We start from the raw sequence: 18266 nt of genomic DNA, 5'->3' as shown, positions 1-18266 counted from the left end.
TCGGATCAACATTCTAAACCACTTCAAAGAAGTTCAGCTTATAGGACAATGAGTACATAAGCACATGCACAGCTCATGATACACCCATCGCCAATGCCATAAACCATGAATGCATTTTCAACCCAAAATGCAGCTAACTGAATTCAATAAAAACAAACTGCCAGTTATATATGGGCCCCATCATGATTTGTTGCTAACAACCGAGCAGACCAATTGCTTCTGTCAGTGAGGCCCAAGGCCCAAAAAATAGGCCGATCCATGATTTAGGTGGGCCACAACGAAGGAAGCATTTGGGAGGGGAACGACCACCCTTGATTTTGTACGGGGACCACCGTGTTGTGTATCTGGAATTTAGACCCTTCAATCCCTTCAAGCAGATGTAGGGGCGCGAAAAGAATTAGGCCATTTTTTACATCAAGAGAGAACCAATTTAATCAAGGGTGGGAGCTCCTTCCCAACCATTTCCCTTGGTGTTGCCCGCCACAATCACAAATCTACATCCCCTCTGACGTCCACGACCACTTACCTAGGAGGGCTTGATGCATAACTTTTAGGTCATTTGATATTGGCACTGCATTTACTGGTCTACACAACTCTTTCCACTCCATAAGGCATTTCCTCTTTCCACTCCATTCATGGTCTGGGAAGTGGGCAGAAAAAGACCCATGTCAAGGACATCTGTCGGAAATTTAAGGTGCAGATCATTGTGCTTCAAGAAACGAAGCTTCAGCCTATAAATAGGTCCGAGATTGATGCTATTTGGGGAGTCCGTCATAAAAATTTATCGTATGATGCCGTAGGTTCCTTTGGTGGGATACTTGTGGCCTGGGACTCCAGATTCTAGGTCAGAGGATTCCCTTGTAGGAGCCTTTTGGGTGTATGTGGTTTTTAAGTGTCTTTCTTCAGGATTCAAATGGATCTTTTCTTCGGTCTATGGTTCCTCTAAAGCCTCCTCTAGACACCTTCTTTAGGAAGATCTTAACTGTATCACACTTTGTAACGCCCCAAACTTTTCAATACTCGAGCATTGAAAGTCCTCGAGCATTACCATAATATTTAACGTGTGTACGATATTAATCCAGCTATTCCAGCGTTACATCCTTGCCATGACAACTAACCTATCCGTTGGGGATGACCTCTACTCATAGATCAAGCCATCTAACCGTTGATTTTGTGACACGACCATCCATCATGTGATCTAACATACGTGGCTTCCCTTGAAGGAAATTGACGAATAACTCCTTATCCATAAGGATTTAGATGTAAGTTCTTTCATAAGAATCACTTAGAAACGTGGCCCTAACCAGGTAGAACCATTGGATTTCACAAAACTCGTAAATTAACACTAATTACGAAAATGCCAATAACTTAGGCTTCGAATTAAAGATTACATAGTTCCCACTATCTGAATAACGTGAACCTATATCTTGCCTATGAATCCAAAACTAGCCGTACACATCAATCCTTAGCCCTTAAATCATTGTACAAGTGGCCCAAATTGACAAACAACCATTAACCGTCGATTTTGGGGACCGCTTGATCATTAGACATGCTGCAAATTTGGGATCAACCCTTAAATTTAGATGGAAAAATGAATGAACGGAGTGGATTCACTCCGAACTACTCGTGGACCCCACCTCCAAACAAGTGCACGTACATGGAAACCGCTTGACCGCTGTACACCGTAACTGAGAGGGAGTTAAAGTGGCATTGACCCGGCCGATTTCGAAAATTCCTCCCGCCCGCGCATGGAGAACGAATACCGTCTGATTGAGGAGGTTGTGGCCCACCCTGATCATTTGATGGGGTGATCCAAACTGTCCCTGCAACAAAGGGGCCAGCAACGATTAGAACCTTTCAAGAACTGCACGTTGGGGTGCACGTGCGTACACACGATCCCCGGCCGAAGGGGGGGTCTCTGCACCACAAGTTTAATGAACAGCGTCCATTCGGATTTAACGTGGTCCACCATCACAATCGTTCAGAGCAATCTAAACCGTTCAGCGTGTTCTCAGGACGAATCCTACCGAACCCCGACTCTTTCCCTCCCAATCGAAACAAAGAAGACAGTAAAAAAAAAAAAAAATCAACGAAAATTCCATCCGCAAGTGTAGGGAAGGAAGCAGTGATGGGTTTACAGTCCGCTACGTATAAGAACCCGAGATAGATGTCGTGGGGCAATCCGGACCTTCCAAAATGGAAGGGGGCCATGTCTGATCATGGCCAAGGTATCCCGTATCGGTATCGGTTGGCGTAACGGTGTCCTCCGATACCGATACGGATACGGGGTAGTAACGGCCCGTAACAGTGCAATTTTATTTTATTTTTTGCCAAAAAAATATGAAAAAAATATGGATTAAATCCGGAATATTCTAAGCATTCTAAATGTGCATTCATTTATAAATTGGACCATGTTTATGGTGGAGTAACGGTCCACTCTTTGGTGAGAAGTTGTATCGGACTGTCTGATTAATTTTTGAACCAGGTAACCTGAATTTGACTACAAAATTCATATATTTAATTTTCTAAATTTCTAATTTATATACTTAACAACTTGATATCATTTCTCTTAATAGTTCTTTTAAAAAAATGAAATTAAATTCAGGTAGATGGCATTGCCAATTTGGGGCTGACTTGGGAGGACCAATCTATGCTCCAAATCAGCCTCAAATTCATGCAATTTATTGCCATTATCCCACTTATGAATTGGTGGACATTTATTGGATAGTGAATCATGAAAAAAATCAAAAGGCCTTATTTTAAAAAATAAAAGTCCACAAATTAACAATTAAAACTATTCAAACAATTTGATTTTGGCATTGTGAGTTAGCAATTGCAGTCCATAATTTAATTGGTAAATTTTAAGTTAATATATGTCTCGTGTACAATTTTTTAAGGGCCCGAATTAGGCGGGACTCGAATTGTGAAGTGCAGCACATGGGTCAAAGTTTTTTTGGCCCCACCCATGATGAATGTGTTATATCCACACCGTTCATCCATTTTGCCAAATAATTTTAGGGCATGAGCCCAAAAATGAGGCACATCCAAAGCTCAGGTGGACTGCACCATAAGAAACAACAATAATTAAACGTCCACCATTAAAAATTTATTGGGGGCTACAAAAGTTTTAAATCAAGCTGACATGTGTGTTTTCCCTTCATCCACGTCAATGTGACCCAATTAACAGGTTAGATGAAAAATAAACATTACAGTGGACCCTAGGAAATTTTTTATGGTGAGCATTCTATAACCACTTTCCTATAGTGTAGTCCACCTGAGATTTGGATCTTACTAATTTTTTAGATCATAACCTAAAATGATATGGCAAAATGGATGGACGGCATGGATAAAATATACATACATTATGGTGGGGCCATGCGGCACGTGTACAAAACGTGCTGCGTAACTCCAGCGAGTCCGCCTGGTGTACCTGTGTGTATTGACGTCAGTAAGTCCTGTGGGTCTGAATCAGTAAGTCCTGTGGGTCTGATCATGAGGTATGTGTTATATCTAAACCGTCCATTCATTTGACGAGATCGTCTTAAGGCTTAACACGAAAAATAATACAGATCTAATTATCAAGTGAACCACACTGCAAAAAGCAATGGGGGATTGAACGTCTACCATTGAAACCCTTTTTGGGATCACAGAACTTTTGGATCAATATGAAATTTGTTTTTCCTCTTCATTCAGGTCTTTTTGACCTTATGAACAGATTAGATGGAAAATAAATGTTATGGTGGGCCTACAATTTGTTTAACGGTGAAAATCATCATCTCCGCTGCTATTTTTGGTGTGGTCCAGACGATCTTTGGATACGATTCATTTTTTGGGTAATGCTCTGAAATGATATTTAAAAATAGATGAAAGGTGTAGCTATAATAAATACATCACTATGGAGCCCATGTAACTTTGATCTCCTTTGAACCGTTCGTACAACTCGGAGCTCGAGGAGTGTCAGCGCTCGTCTTAGCGTGACACGTACCTACAGCAGCTAGCTAGTGTGTGGTACACCTGCAAATAAAAAAATAAAAAATAAAAAAAAGGGAGACGGAAACTGAAAAGAAAAAAAAGAGGGAAAGAAGAGAAGAAAAAAGAGGGAAAGAGGGAAAGAACAGAGAGAGAGAGAGAGAGAGAGAGAGGAAGAAGAAGAAGAAAAAGAAAAAGAAGGCCGCAGCCGCAGCCGCCCGAGAAGAAGAAGAAGAGGAAGAAGAAGAAGAAGAAAAGAAAGGAAAAAAGGTAAGTTTTTTTTCTTTTTCTTTTTTCAAGGCCCATAACAGCCGTTACGGTCACAAAATTCCGTAACGGCCGTTTCGAACCCGTATCGCGTAACGGTGTCGACCGTTACCGTTACGTATCGGCTGATACGACCGTATCGTAACGGATACGGGACACCTTAATCACGGCCTAGATTTCCAAATAGGGAGAAGTAGGAGGTCGGGAGGGAATCCTTGATTCTCAGGCAAGAAGCGATGCGCATGTTGCTGTTTCGCGAGCGGTCTGCGCAACGGATGGGAGTGCGATCAATTCAGGTATTTCGGTGGGGCCAAGGACGCCCACCTAGCGATATCAGGGACGTCCATCAAGAAGAGACCATCACAGAAGGAATCACCAACCACTTAGATCATGTAGAAGGGCGAGGAAGAAGACCGTGATCCGATTCTTTCGAATACGCAGAGGTTATTGCGTAAGACCGTGCGCCTATCTCCTTGCTGCGTAAAATAGGAATACGTAGGAGGGGTCGTGGCCTAGACAGCCTATAAAAAGGCTCTGTCCATCCCGCAAGAAAGAAACAAGAATGAGGGAGTGAAGAAAGAAAGAAAGAAAGAAAGGAAGGAAGGAAGGAAGGAAGAAAGAAGGAGGAAAGAGGAAAGGAAAGGAAGAAAAGAAAAGAAAAGAGAAGAGAAAAGAGAAAGGAAAGAAAGAAAAGGGAAAGGGAAGAGAGAGAGAGAGAGAGAGAGAGAGAGAGAGAGAGAGAGAGAGAGAAGGTGCGATGAGTCGACTCACCTAGTCCTAGGACTGAGTCAGGACCAGGTTCAGGTAAAGTGTGTAATATCTAATGTCTTCATTCAAATTTTTCTGAAATAGGAATTAGTTAAGCCCTATATCTAGGCCATAAACATAACCCTAGATTTAATCCTAACCTTGTAAGCCTTGTAGATTTTATGATATAGGGTATATGTGAAGGAGTATGTAGGAACACCTGGCCTCGGATGAGGACAATTCGACTTTAAAGGTGAGGGTTTTATCCTTTAAGCTTACATTAATTTAAGTTACGATATTTATTCAGTCTTTTATGCCTTCATGATATTATATTCCACCTTTTACGAACCTTTTGTCTATTGAGTTGATGTATTTTATCTTGCCTTTTACGTTCCTTTTATCTGTTCTCGAATTATCATTACATTCCCTCTGTTTTCATTTTAATATGTTATCATCAACTATTGGCCCTTTTGGGATTATGACATGATGTCAAATACAAGTGATTTCTCTAAATTTATGTGAAGCCATGGATACAAGCCTTGCTCCTGCCTTATCAAATTTATTATTTTTTTTTTTTAAAGTGACTGCAAATTTATTAGAAAAGGAAAGAAAGAAAACAGGAAAGAAAGAAACAGAGAAAGGGAGCAGGCTGCTGAGGAGGCAGCGAGCAACTAAACCCCCAAAAACGACAGATCAAACCCTTTTAAAGCTTTTACATTGATAGCCCATTCAATCACCCAATTTTTGGCCTTAGCCCCTACAGCCCTAGTTGAAGCCGATCGATCATTGAAACACCTTTCATTCCTTTCCCCCCAGACAGCCCACCATATGGCAAGGATAGCCATGCACCAGATTATAGACAAGGATTTTCCAAACCTAAAACCATGCCAGTCAACCAGCAACTTCTCCATTGAATCAGGAGCGCACTAAGAAACCGAAAATTGCTGACAAAAATCATTGAGAATAGAGGTGATGAAGGGGCATTGGATAAGAAGATGATTAACTGATTCGGCTTGGCGCAAGCAGCAAGAACAAATATTTACGAGTTGCATGCCTCTCTTCATCAGATTATCTATGGTTAAGATTCTATTCCGACTTGCCAACCACCCGAAACAGAGGTACTTCGGAGGAGCCTGATATTTCCAAAGGAAAGGAGAGATGTCACTTCTGATTTGCGCTTGAGAGTCGAGAGCAACATAGAGGGATTTAATAGAAAAGGAAGAAGTTTTCTCCAAAGGCCAAGCAATACCATCAAGTTGAGAACAGAGAGGACTTAAAACAGAGATGCATCGCTGTAGCTCCAAATATTCATCTGCTTCGGTTTGAGATAGATTTCTCAAGCATCGGATGTCCCACACAAGCATTTTTGTCGTAAAGTAGCAGCATCTATTAATGTAGATGTTCCTATCCGGGGCCAGCCTATAGATGAGAGGGAATAGGATTTTGAAAGCTTTATCACCATGCCAAGTGTCTTCCCAAAATCTAATTGAGGCTCCATCTCCTAACTGAAAATGAGTATTGGAATAGACAGGTTCTTTTGCTTTTAAGATATCCCTCCATAAAAATGACACCTTGTAGGATGAGGAAGATTTAGGCCACCCGCCTCCTTGAGCCACCCCATATTTGCCCATAACGAGAGAGCGCCACAAAGCATCTTTTTCAGAAGCGAATCTCCAGGACCATTTCCCCAACAGCGCTTGATTCATAAGCTTCAGATTCTTAACATTAGCACCCCCCTTTCTAAACACTTGACACACCTCTTTTCATTCGAGCAAATGGAACTTTTTCTGATTCCCCTTACCGCACCATAAAAAATCCTTTCTGATTTTGTCAATACTCTTAAGAACCGATCCCGAACAGACAAACAGCGACATGAAGTACAAGGGGAGACTAGACAAAGCGGCTTTAATCAGGGTCAGCCTCCCACCAAGAGACAAGTATCTACTTTTCCAAGAAGTGAGATACTTTTGGAATTTTGAGATTACCCTATCCCACATATGTTTCGGTGGGGGACCGATACATAGGGGTAAGCCTACAAAATAAGTAGGAAAGGACCCAACACTACAACCAAGCGTATCTACGAAACTCTGTAAGGAATGCTGCAAGACATTAACTCCAATAAGTTTGGACTTGCTGAGATTGATCCAAAGACCCGAGACTGCTTCAAAGCAGCGGAGAGCAATAAGGTGGTGTTCCATTTTGACTTCCGAAGCCTCTGAGAAAATAAGGGTGCCATCGGCAAATTGTATATGTGTAAGAGGGGCCGCCAAACCTGGCAAAGAGATGCCACGAAGAAGACCTTGATCTTGCCCTTTCTTCAGCATTTGGGATAGCGCTTCTACCACGATTAGGAAGAGATAGGGGGAAAGAGGATCTCCTTGCCGGAGACCCCTCGAGCTTTTAAAAAAACCTGAGAGAGAGCCACTGAGAATGACCGAAAAATGAGCGGAGGTAATACACTCAGCGATCCACCACCTCCATTTCGGACCGAATCCCATCCGAGTTAGCATATAGAGGAGAAAATCTCATTCGACATGATCATAAGCCTTAGCAATGTCCAATTTGCATAACATAGCTTCAGCATTGGACGTATGACAGAAATGAAGAACTTCGTTAGCAATTAGAGCTCCATCCATAATCTGTCTACCTTTGATAAAAGCGTTTTGATTGGTAGAAATAAGGACCCCGATAATCTTGGAGAGACGAGAAGATAGAACTTTTGCTAGAATTTTATAAGGGCTCCCAATTAAAATAATGGGCCTAACATCAGCGAACGAGGCTGCCCCCGGAATCTTAGGAATGAGAGATATGAAGGTTGCGCCTAGGCCCTTTGATAATCTACTTCTATCATAAAATTCCTAAAGAAAAGAGAGAACATCGACCCGAACCGTTTCCCAAAAGTTCTAATAGAAGCTAATTGGAAAACCATCTGGTCCAGGAGACTTATCAGCACCCAAAGCCTGAACTGTCGCCTTAGCCTCATCTTCCGACAAGGGGGATTCCAATTGATCCGCTTCTGCCGCTTGCAAACAACTGAAAGCGATATTGTCTAGCTTCGGTCTTATCCAGTTAGCAGAGGAGAGGAGATTTTTGAAATGAGCTGTCGCCAAAGCAGCTATCTCATTTTTATCCTCAACTCTTCTTCCTTTATCGATGATACTGAGAATCGCCTTAGATCGAGACCGCATATTAGCCATAGTATGAAAAAACTTGGTGTTTTTGTCCCCCTCCGCGATCCATTTAGCTCTAGATTTAATCTTCCAGGAGGCTTCCTCTTCCTAAGCCATGATCGAAAGATCCTGAATGATCGATATGCGCCTATGCATCATTTCTTTTATCAGCGTACCCAATTCAGCTTCGGCATCCAACCGTTGAAGGTCTGCTTGGAGCCTTTCGATTTCAGCCTCCCTCTTCTGAAGCACTTCCCGCCTCCAATCCTTGAGCTTAACTTAAGAAGATGGAGTTTGTAAAGGAAACGATGACCAGCAAACCCTTCCACCTGGAAGGATTGCCACCAGTCAATGATCTTCTGACGAAGACCCTCTGTCTGAAGCCTGACAGAGTTGAATCTTAAATGGTTTTGGGCCCCAATTAAGATCTTCCTCACATAAGAGAAGAGGACTGTGATCCGAAGTGGTACGAGGCAAAGCAAATTGTTTTGAAGAGGGGAATGAATCGATCCACTCCGAAGAAAGCAGAGATCTGTCAAGGCGGGAGAAGGTAGGATTTGCCCGCTCGTTGGACCAGGTAAATTTGGCGCCCAGAAGGGGCAAATCGATGAGCTGCTCCGATTGGATCCAATCCGAAAAGCGCCTCATAGCAGGGAAGGGTCTTCTTTTTCTAGAATGATCCTCCGTAAAACGGGTAATATTGAAGTCGTCCACCACACACAAGGGTCTCGAGAAGGAAGCTCTCACCAGAGAAAGTTCTTCCCAAAAGGCATTCCTGAGAGAGTCATTGTTAGGCCCATAAACAACTGTCAGCAAGCACTGGAAAAAAGAAGACTTATCTTTAAGAACAATTGACAAGGAGAAAGTGGCAGCGTTGGAGGATATAAGCTCCCACTTGGAGGAATTCCAAGCCATGAGAATACCGCCCGAGCTACCCACCACGTCCAGCGTCAAATAATTAGCAGCCCTTTCCTTCCACAGCGAGGTGAGAAGGTGATCCTTAAAAACGGAAACCTTCGTTTCCTGCAAGCAAACAACATCCGGATTTTTCCGACTAATGGAACTTTTTATCAGGCTCCGTTTATGTTTAGAGCCCACTCCCCTGACATTCCAAGATATGATCTTCATTGGCTAACCACACTTCCCCGATTCCCCTGGTGTCTGGGTGTTGACGTAGAAGCAGAAATGAAACCCGGGCTTGCTTGTAGCCGCTGTACCTCTCTACTACCTAAAAGCTTGACTAACTGCTTTGAAGAAGAACGGCTCGTCTCAATGGGTCTGTCTCGATTTCTATGCATTGGAACAGAGCAACATAATCCTCCAGCCTATCCCCGAAGCACAGACCAAGGGATCTACCCACCTTCCCGATGGCTTCTCTGATCCATCGTTTGTTATGAATTTTGGATAGCAAGTTAGCTTTGTTTGTATCAGGAGTTTGGAGATTGGTCTTGGATTCTGCTATCATTTGCAAGGGTTCCGCCATTATTATATCAGAGGGATCGTCTTCTTGAAAGAGCGTGAGCGGGCCCATCTCTAAAGCATCCAGAGGGGATGAAAACCAAGAAGGAGATGAGGGCAACGAAGATCGCGATTGGATATCTGACTTGCTACAATCAGTCAGGAACCGGCCAATAGAAACAGCATCTTCGGACCAAAGATTAGAAGAAGGCGAGGAAATGGGAGGAAAGGAAGGTGTGCAGGCTAACGTTCCAGAGGACAGAATATGCGGATTAATGCTCTCCATCAGGTCCGGGTTCTGTTTTGGGTCCGAATTCGGCAGGGGTCCGAGACCAGGAAATCGTGCCAGCTAGGGTCCGAGACCCGCAACTTGTGCTAGCTGTCCGAAATCAAGGCAAAAAAGTCGATCTAACTCCACGTGTTGGTCGTTCGGCTTATCGATAGACGGGTACGAAACCGTGTCATTATCTATGAGAGTCACGTGTCCCACATTGCGTGTCTCAGTGAGGGAACCAGGCAGATCAGTCAAAGGAACTGACTCAGATCGCTGAAATAACCGGATAAAAGGCGGTCGAGGTTGGTTCGGCGTTAAGGATCCTGAAATATCTTCCGGACAAAGAGGGGGAGCAGCAACCTCCGTACCGAAGGATTCAGCACCAGAGACACGCGTCGCTCCTTGAGCAAGGATTGGAAAATCAGGCGATCGACCGAGAGGCAAGGTAGCTGGATGGAGCTGTTCGAGTGTCTTGGTTGCTCCACGTGTCGATGGCGGGATAGGCGATGGGATGGCTCGAGCAGAAACGTCAGAGAGACTGACAAGCGCCAGAACTGGTGCTCCACTAGAACACGGAGTGTGTACACCCACGGCCAAGGTTGGAAGGTGGATCGTCGTCTGCTCCGGCGAGATGTCTTCTCGGATACGCCATAGGTCGCCCCAACAGGGAATCGGATCGTCATTTGCCTCCAAGATGATCGGAAAATCGAGACAGCGACCTTCGACTTTCACTTTCACCGTCGGAGGCAAAGGGGTCCCTTTTCTTCTTCGAACCCTGACTCTAATCACACCAATCTCCTCACCTAACTTCATCTTCTCATCCATTTCTAGATAGGATCCAAGATATGCAACGAGTGAGATAAAAAAATTCCTCAAACCAAAGTTCAAGGGGGATACCCCAAACTTGAATCCATACATTTTCCATACCGAAAATGGAAAAATCGTCCCACTGTATGACTCTGGCCACTGGCCCGCCGGAATGAAGATGACCAGCCATAACCAGCATTTCCGAGTTAATTCCTGGACAGACCTTAATCCAAAGATCATTATATCCCATCAATTTAATGATGTAGTTCCCTGGGCGAAAGCCTGTAGTTTCTGAGATCCAATCCTTCACTTGAGCTATTGACGCACCTTCTTTGCACTGAATGACCATTGTCTCCTTTAGATCGTGTTGTGCTCTTCGAAGGAGCACCAGATTGACGGTTATAGGAACTCCCATCTTCGAGCAGAAGGGGTCAAGCATTGTGGGTAGGAGAGATGGGACATCGGTCGGGGTTTGAAGGGGTGGAGGTGAGGAAGGAGACAGTTGAGAGTGAGGCTGTTGGGTTAAAATCTCCTTAAAGGTCGGGAGCGGTCCCTGCGTTGGAACAAGAGGGGGGGTGGGGGTGGGGGAAGAACGGTCGATTTGGGACGATAGACCTTTGTTGGTTGAGGTTTGAGCGGGATAGAGAGGTTTGGGCCATAACGAGCCCTCTGAACAAGGAGAGGACAACCTTCAAATTTGATACCGTGGAGCATTGTAACTGCTTTGGCTAGTTCGGTCTCGGAGGACATGCAAACGAGGGCGAATCCTCTGAATCGTCCCGTTTCCCGGTCACGAGGCATGACCACATCCATTACCGCACCAGCTCGTCCAAAAATTCTTTCGATATTGAGAGGATACCATCCTTTCGGGAAACCTTTGCGGTACAACGTTGGGAATGTTGCTTGCTTTCTGGCTTCCGATGCCATGGTTGTCGGTTTCCGAAGACGAACCTCCTGCCATTCCTGTTCGTTTTGGTCTGTCTCTACCTCTTCTTCCTGCGTAGTGACTCTATTGCAATCTGTCGATCCCTTTCCCTTAGATTTCCCAGATTCGTCAGAGGACGAGTCTCCCCAGCGTCGAGGGTTTCCTTCCTTTTGCAGCGTCATATTCCGATGTTGTTGACGGTTGTTGATGTCATCGGAATATCCTAGTCGGCGAAGTTGTCGACGGCATTAGTCGGCGAAGTTGTCGGCAACGTACGTTGATAGTTCAGATTTTTCCTGCCTTATCAAATTTATTGAGTTGGCCCTGCCACTCGTCCCTTTATTTGAGTTGGCTCTGCCACTCGTCTCTTTATTTGAGTTGGTTCTACCACTCGCCTTTTCTTTTTTGTTGGCCATTGTTACTTTTGTTGAGTTGACCATCGTCACTCTTCTCTTTATTATGTTGGCCTCGTGCCGTCTATCTTTAAGGCTTGGGCATGTGTCTTGCTATTCCAGAACCTCCATGATTCAGATTATATTCTTCATGATTTAGTTTATATTATCTATGATTCAATTTATATTTTATTGATGCAAGTACTATGTTGGGAATCCCTCCTCTAGCGATCGATTAAATATCGTGGACGTAATGCGTTTTCAGTAGCGGCCCTGGGGTGGCACATAAATCCATGTTCTCAGGTGAGAGTGCAATAGCTGGTGTGTGTAAATCGTTCTATATACGTGACACATCAGTTTGGGAAACTGGATGTCGCTTAGTCGCTCCTTTTCCAGTTTTTGGGGAACTGGATGTCGCTTAGTCGCTCCTTTTCCAGTTTTTCTTAGGGAACTAGATGTCGCTTAGTCGCTCCTTTTCCAGTTTTTGGGGGTTGGTTGTCACTTTAGTCGCTCCAATCGAAGTTGCGAGATCCACCTGGTCATGTGTGGTGTTCGTCTTGTGACAACTGCGTAAAACCATGTTAAACGTGGGACACGCCGGCAAATCTCCGTCGTATAGGATGCGGGGCGAGTCGGATAACTATAATCACGTTCCACATTGTGGTGATCACTAAATGTGATATACCGCATATGCTTTGCTAGGCATGCATCTCATATAAATTGATTGCACATTGATACCTCTTGTAGTGTGGATTACTTGACGTATCAGAATATTTACATCACTTGTATGAATCTCTTGAATTATTGTTAATCTTAAACGGATAACCTTCACTATGAGTAGGGCATTGACCCTCACCCAACCGTACAGATTATGCAGGTGACGTACAGATTAAAGACCTAGTGAACATTCTCCTTAAGGAAGATTAGGCTGAAAGAATGAGAAGACAATTTATGACTTAGTTTTATATTTCCGTTGCGAACTCGATGAATGTACTAAACTTCCCTTGAGAAGGCATTGATTATTCTTTTTACATTAAGAAAATACAATCAATACAGTTGATTTCGTTCTTGTGAATGTTACCTTCATGAATGTATGTGGATGTGATCTAAACCTAACGAAAAAAAAAAAAAAAAAGGGTGCAATTTTCAAATGCATCCAAGTTTATACATTATTAACACTCGGTTTTCTCGGGCACGAGTACAAACTCTGGCCGTGAAATTTCAGGATGTTACACACTTAAATGGTCCCTTCCGTGGTGTCTGGGAGGAGATTTTAATGTCATTAGCTTTTCTTACGATAAATGAATGGTGGCCGTATTTCTAAGAACATGAAGATGTTCTCAAATTGGGTGGGTGCTAATGACTTCATCGACCTTTCTTTGTCAAATGTTAACTACACTTGGTTGAATGGTCAATCTCGACACTCTCTTGCCTTGACCATTTTTTGGCCTCTCCTAACTAGCTGGAGGCCTTCCTCTTGGTCTCTTAACGTGGTCTTTGTCATCCTATTTCGGACCATTGTCCTGTTTTTGTTGGACTGTGTTGAGAAAAGCAGGGGTCATGAGCCCTTCATATTTGAACTTTTCGGGTTGGAAGTTAATGGTTTTTCTTCCTTGGTTTCTAACTAGTGGTCCCCGTTTCTAATCTTTGGCAACCCTAGTTTCGTCCTAAGCCAGAAACTTAAGCTTCTTAAGCTCAGTCTGATCAACTAGAGGAAAGAGGCTCTAGACGAGCTTTCGGCTACTGCTGCTAAATTCTTTCTTCTCGATGTGCACAAAGAATCAAGTCCCCTTTCTGAAGAGGACTCTTCTCTTAGGACCTCCCTGCAGGCAAAATACTCTAGATTGGTCTTACAAGATTAGATCAAATGGAGGCAACATTCTCAGGCCCTTTGGCTTAAAGTAGGTAACAAAAATACTCGTTACTTCCACGCAATTGCTATTGCAAGAGCCTGCTCTAACAAGACAAGTAGTATTTCTTAATGGTTCCATAGCGCAAAGAATAAGCAGCAGGTATGTGACAATATTGTCTCTTTCTTCTCTAATCTTCTCTCGGCAAGGGTAGGTTGAGGCTTAGGTTGGACAACTTGGATTTTTCATAAACCTCTACCAAAGAGGCATCCTTGAAGGTCCCTTCTCGAAAGCAGAAATCAAGAAGGTTGTATTCTCCCTCGGTAGAGACAAATTCCCTAGCCCAAATGGATTCCCCTTAGCCTTCTTCCAAGTCTTTTGGGACATGTTAAAAAAAGGATCTGTTCGATTTCCTTCAAGAATTTCATTCTTCAGCCAGTTGTCCCAAGGGCCTCCTTTATTGCTCTTATCCCTTATAGTGGAAGGGGCGATTGAGCTCAAGGAGTTTCAGCCAATTAGTCTTCTGGGGGTCCCTTCCAAAGTATTAACTAAAATTCTAGCCTCCAACCTCCGGTTGGTTCTCACTAAGGTTATTTTTTAGGCAAGGGGACATTTTTAGCCAATCACCAAATTTTGGATTGCGTTCTTTCAGCTCATGAATTCATCAATTCCTGTCACGGAGTAGGGCAAAGTGGCCTAGTCTATAAGCTCGACATCAAAAAAGCTTTCAACCATGTTGATTCGAGTTACTTGGATTATGTTCTAAGTCACCTTGGTTTCGGCCATAAATGGCACGCTCAGATCTATACATGTATTTCATCGGCCTCCTTTTTTGTGCTTGTCAATGGCTCGTCTAAAGGCTTCTTCTCTTCCTGTAGGGATTTGAGATAAGGTGGCCCACTGTCTCCCTTTCTCTCTATTATTGCCTCTGCAGGCCTCAGTAGAATGTTGTCAAGAGGGGAGTCAACGGGTCTCATCAGAGGGTTCTATGTTGCTTGCTCTTCTCCCTCAATTTCTCACATCCAATTTGAGAATGATGCTCTTTTATTTTGTGAGACTTTTGAGGTTGTTGCCGTCAATCTTAGAACAATTCTCCGCTGCTTTTAAGTTGTTTCAAGCCTCAAAATTAACCTCTTCAAGAGTAAAATGTTGGGCATTAATGTCCCTTCAAATTGTCTCTCTAGATTGGGTGACGTGTTCATGTGGAAGGCTTGATCCTTTCCAACCTTGTATCTTGTGCTCCCTCTTTGTATTGGCACACCCTTAAACACCTCTAGGATGTGGTTATTGAGAAAGTAAAAAATGGAAGTTAGCTAGCCCCTTAGAAAAGTCAATTTTTGCCCTTGGGGGATCGCATGACCCTTGTCAAATCGGACTTGTCCAACCTCCCTACTTACTTCCTTTCGTTGTACCATTGTCCGAAGTCTATCTTGCTTAGGCTTGGAAAAATCAGGCAAGATTTCTTTTGGAACGGTAACTCCGACAGTCATAAATTTCACCTTCTCAATTGGTCGGAGGTTTGTAAACACTACACTGAAGGCGTGCCAGTATTCGAGCCCTAACTAATGTTAATTCTGCCCTCTTGGGAACATGGGTTTGGCATTTTGGCTCTAAGGTAGGGTTTTGGTAGAGAGAGATCATTGCCTGTAAATACAGCATTGAGGGTGCTAGTTCACTAAACCTTCCTCCCTCAACAGAGCCTCGTCAATCTGGAAATCCATCGCCTCTCTTAAGCGTCAAATGCTAAAAGGTTATCCTTTGCACTTGGCAATGGCAAGTAGATTAGGTTCTGGTTGGACTGTTGGATTTCGGATGGCCCCATTCCATCTATCTTTCCCAAATTAGTCAAGATTACATCTAATTTGTCCTCTACAGGGACAGACTGTTTTTCTAATAAAGGCTTTGGTGTGTGGTGCCTTCCTAATCATTGGCAAAGCCTGACCTAGAAGATCTTCTAGGTCTACTGAAGCTCCTGGACAGTATTCAGCCATCTTCGAGCGTGAAGGACACCTTATCTTGGTCGTTTTCCCCTTCAAATTGATTCTCCACAAAGTCTCTATTTCTGTTGTTGCAAGGCTTGACCCTCTCCCAGACCTTGCCTTCCACATCTTTTGTTTGGTTCCACGATAGTCCGCCGTAAGTTGCTACCTTCATCTGGCTTCTTGCTTACAATGGAATACCTTCAACGGTGTGGCATGATCCTCCCCAACATCTGCTTCTTTGCCTTGGTGACGTGGAATCTATCATCCACCTATGTCTCCACTATTCCTTCAACAGGGATGTGTAGTATATCCCCGCCAAGTTCCATGCCCCTAGGTCATGCCAATTGATGTGATTGGTCTGCTTTTTACTTGGCATGTTAGGTTCACCAACAAAGTCATCAAAACCCTATGGCGTCTGACTAGTTTGGAAACTCTCTCTAGAGAGAAAGGAACAATCATTATTTCCAGGATCTTTCCTCCTCATTCATCCAGGGTCTCGGATTTGATTTTTCGTGGTGTGGGTGACTGGTCACTTACTCTTCAGTCTTTGGACAGCAAAGTTTCTTCTTCTTTTCTTGGCTTGTAATGGGTTGCAACCCCTGTCCTGGATGTTTTTTGGGTCTTAAGTTGTTTAGTTGTTTCAAGCTTTAGCTTCTATTTTGTTTTCCTTCTTGTCGTATAGTTTGCTTTTGTTTTGTTTGGTTTTTCTTGTTTTGCTTGTTTTTCCCTTTTGGGTTGCCTTTGCTCCCTTTAATAAAATTTTCAATCTTTAAAAAAAATATATATCTATTGATGATGCTCATAGGATATTGAAATTGAGAAAAGAGTACACATGCAATGCCTACATGGCCACTTTAATAAAAGCAATATGACCCCCCAAAATAAAGGCCTCTCCCCTTTCCATACAAACACCTTCTATCCATTGTTTTGATCACTGGATCCCATGGCCTTTTGGAAAGTTTGCCCACACATAGGGAAAGGTCAAGGTATTTGGATGGAAAAGCCCCACTTTACACTCCAAAACTATAGCCAGCTCTTCTTTTTCTTATCGATGACCAAAAAAATATTAGATAGCCCCAAATAGGGAATGGTGGAGCATTTTAAGCTCGTTAAGAATGTAAGAAGATTTCCACAAAGGATAGCAAGTTCCCAAGGCCCAAGAAATTACATTATGCAAACGCCAACTTAGACAGCCAAAAGCTCCAGTGGATAAAAGATCCAACACCAACTGAGCCTGAAAAGTAACAACGACAAAATCACGCTCGTCCCCAAGGACACCACTAACATGAGATAAATTTCCAATCAAGCTCCCACCAATGTTCAATTTCAACCATCCAGTAAACAGAGTGGACCAGTGGCCGCCTTTAGCAGAAGGCCACTAATAATCATCAATAGCCTCTCACCAGTTACACATCGTGGAATTCTATAGTAATGCTCCCCCAATAACCTACCAGTCTCTTGATAATGCCAAGAATATGATCATGCCTAGAGGAGAGGCCTTCAAATATTCCTCTATTCGATTCTTTCCAAATCTCCCAAAATTTTAACCAAGAGGAGTATCCTCCAAAGAATATTGCCTATAGGCTTATAAAACTCTACTCCATCCATTTAACAAGTCTCTGATTGAGAAGAAAAGAACCCAATCAATTTGGAACAGGCCAAATATACCAAACCAAATTTTCCACTGTCAACCCCAACAATTCATTTTTAGAAAAGTGGTTCTTCTATCAACATCTAGTGGTGTGCTGCCCAAAATAAAACCATTGGAATCTCATTCAACAATACCTTTTCTTTTGTGTGATTGTGTGGCTTGAGGTTCGAGCCCTAAATCTGTTAAGTGTGATTTCCTAATGTATTCCAACTCTTGGTCCAATTTCCTCTTCATCATGCATAAAATATCAAAGTTGGGTTGTCTCCATCTGAACTGTGGACCTTGGCCTCCATTTTCAATGATATCAGCAGACTCACTTCTAGATTAAATGTTCTAATTAAACAAATTAAGTCGGGCTCTAATGCCATGTCCTCAGATTAGCATTCCTAGGAGCAGTCTACTACTCTACCTGAATTGAGACTTCTTTCCCCTCTTGATCTTATAATATAATATAATCATTGTTGCTTGCTCAAAATATGGTATCAAATTTATTCCTTGGTATTTGAAGTGTGTTCTGTTCAGACACATTTCAGCTTAACGGTTGATGGAATTCCAGCATTTTGGAGTGTTCTATCACTCTTCTAAACAGTTTTCTGGGGAAGATTAAATTGTTCATGAGGATTTACTTGCTGGAATTGTGCCAACATTTGGGCAGCAATGTTCATTGAGAAGGGGAATTGTGTAGCACTCAAAGGTTCCCTTTCTATTTCGATTCAGAGATTTTGGAGCAGAAATCGAGTAGTTCTTTCTCCAGTATTTGGGTTTCAAATGAAT

General features: G+C 43.1%; 3 protein-coding genes across 6 annotated transcripts in view; all 3 read right to left on the bottom strand.

The window, feature by feature from the left end:
• LOC131252904 (transcription factor-like protein DPB) overlaps positions 1–18266 on the bottom strand; it is a 39399-nt gene that overhangs the window by 18077 nt on the left and 3056 nt on the right. The gene's annotated exons all lie outside the window — the stretch shown is intronic.
• LOC131254135 (uncharacterized) lies at positions 8502–9281 on the bottom strand. The gene has a single exon (XM_058255140.1). It carries the CDS (start codon positions 9279–9281, stop codon positions 8502–8504), a length of 780 nt encoding a protein of 259 aa, XP_058111123.1.
• Positions 11215–11799, bottom strand: LOC131254133 (28 kDa ribonucleoprotein, chloroplastic-like). Its single transcript, XM_058255139.1, has one exon. The coding sequence runs from the start codon at positions 11797–11799 to the stop codon at positions 11215–11217; it is 585 nt and encodes a 194-aa protein (XP_058111122.1).

This window comes from Magnolia sinica, chromosome 8, assembly GCF_029962835.1.
Source record: "Magnolia sinica isolate HGM2019 chromosome 8, MsV1, whole genome shotgun sequence".
NCBI classification, from domain to species: domain Eukaryota; kingdom Viridiplantae; phylum Streptophyta; class Magnoliopsida; order Magnoliales; family Magnoliaceae; genus Magnolia; species Magnolia sinica.
The sequence above is the reverse complement of the archived record's forward strand: the minus strand, read 5'-3'. Positions and strand labels throughout refer to the sequence as shown.

Coding starts and splice junctions, on each gene's coding strand:
- LOC131254135 (XM_058255140.1), bottom strand. CDS start 9,281: ATGAAGATCATATCTTGGAATGTCAGGGGAGTGGGCTCTAAACATAAA.
- LOC131254133 (XM_058255139.1), bottom strand. CDS start 11,799: ATGACGCTGCAAAAGGAAGGAAACCCTCGACGCTGGGGAGACTCGTCC.